A 1,845-nucleotide genomic window follows, 5' to 3' on the forward strand; every position below is an offset into this window, starting at 1 on the left:
AAGAATGCTTATATGCTTTGCAGGAGAAGACATCTATCCTTCGTGGCAAAAGTTGAACTGTGCCGTCCTGTAATCAGTGTCCTTGGGAAGATGAGTGCTGTAAGTTCTTTGAAATAGTATAATTTTATAGAATCTATATATTAGAGATGTATAGCAGAATAGTTCAACATTTACTGAAGTTCTGTGTAGTACTATTACAGTAGATTAATTCTAGGATAAGAAGATTTTCAGATAGTGATATTTTTTTACTTTTGTTAAGAAGAACAAATGTACTATATTTAAATTTTTGAAGAAGGAATCATTACATAACTAGTTTGTTTTTGTTACAGTATGGGCATCTAGAATGAGCTTTCTGTTATAATATGTGATTCAAAGGATTAAAATGTATTTGTTTTTTATTTCCATCAGAGCACCAGCGCTGCTTATAAGAAACGCCGTCAACATCAAATTCTGTACATAACCAGCGAAAAGAATGAGAAGACCTTCGGTTTTGATGACCTTCCACCTCTACCTGTACCCCCTCTACATGACACTCTTGACAGGTACAGTGCACAGGGAGCCTTTTTTTTTTTTATGGTGTTAAATTCTCAATGTGTTTCAGAATCTGTAGAGGGGCTTTACAGCATCCATTCTTCTTTTTAATTTAAGTACAACTTCACCGTGGTATACTCTTTGATTTGTTTTGTTCCTGATAATCTTTTTAAAGTTGAAATACTGTGTCTTTTTGTCAAGACAAGGTTTGAATATACAATATATATTTTATCTATTATCAAAACTTCAACTTTTTTATCATACAGTATCAAAACAAAGAAGTTGCTAATCCTTATTATCATATGACGATATAGGTAACTTGGGATATTTACCTCTGTTGTCTCTGTAATGGCACTCTCAGATTAAGCTCTTTAAAATGGCCCTTTCTTTCCAATTAGTTTTTCCTTTGAGTACAGCTAAATCATGAGTTCATTGTACTTCATTGGATTTTGAGTACTCTTCATCCTTGTTACACTGTATAGACCTAAATTAACAAAATCATCTAAACCTGTGCTGGGAATGTGCTACCATTTTTCTCAAAAAATGTTTCTCTGCCTTTTACCTATCTGAACACAAAAATATTTAAGACTCACACCCTTTGTCACTGAGATATTGATATCTCGCACCTTTTAACTCGTCACCATTTTCATTTCCTTGGATTACATCACATGCAGCATCTATTGGTGCACTCAATATTGCAAATTATTGCTGTAGGTGAAGCTTGAAGAATGAAGAATCTTCCATTAATAGGCAGAGTTCTATCCAGTTAATTAGTTCAGCAGGTGTCAACACAACTGACAGTTCAGATGCTACAACAGGGTTTTACTGTAGATTATAGTAATTCTTTATATTGCCCTTTTTACATTATTTCCACAACATAATAGGCCTCTACCACTCTATGGATATAATTCCCCTTTTGTTACCATTTTCTTTCTGGTGTTTCTGTCCATTTGTTCTAATTCTTAGTGATTCCACTTCACTATGCTGTGTCATACAGAAGTACTGAGTCAGCTCATGCTTTTATTGTTAAGATTTTTTTCCCACCAGTCAACTCAGATTTCAGAATTAGACCTAGCCTTCTTGTATATTCCTTCATAAAATTACTGCCTTAAGAAAACGCTTGCTGTTAGCTAAACGCTTTCAAATTCACCAGATGATAGGAAATAAATTGAATAAAGCTTCACAGACATATCAGAACATTGAAGAATAACCTATACATATCTGATGTCAGGTTTTATATTACAAAAAGTATAACTTTGTTAATAATATATGTCTAACATCTGAACAATAATTATTGATAATGTAATAGAAATG

At 33.0% G+C, this 1,845-nt stretch overlaps 1 protein-coding gene across 1 annotated transcript in view; it reads left to right on the plus strand.

Annotated features, from left to right (window-relative positions):
* Window positions 1–1,845, plus strand: part of LOC119594319 (peroxisomal carnitine O-octanoyltransferase-like) — a gene marked incomplete in the record, with an annotated part of 54,557 nt that overhangs the window by 4,116 nt on the left and 48,596 nt on the right. The window contains 2 exon segments of the mRNA XM_037943378.1: window positions 24–99; window positions 409–542. Coding sequence (XP_037799306.1) covers window positions 24–99; window positions 409–542 — 210 coding nt within the window.

This window comes from Penaeus monodon, chromosome 33, assembly GCF_015228065.2.
Source record: "Penaeus monodon isolate SGIC_2016 chromosome 33, NSTDA_Pmon_1, whole genome shotgun sequence".
In the NCBI taxonomy this organism is placed as follows: Eukaryota; Metazoa; Arthropoda; class Malacostraca; order Decapoda; family Penaeidae; genus Penaeus; species Penaeus monodon.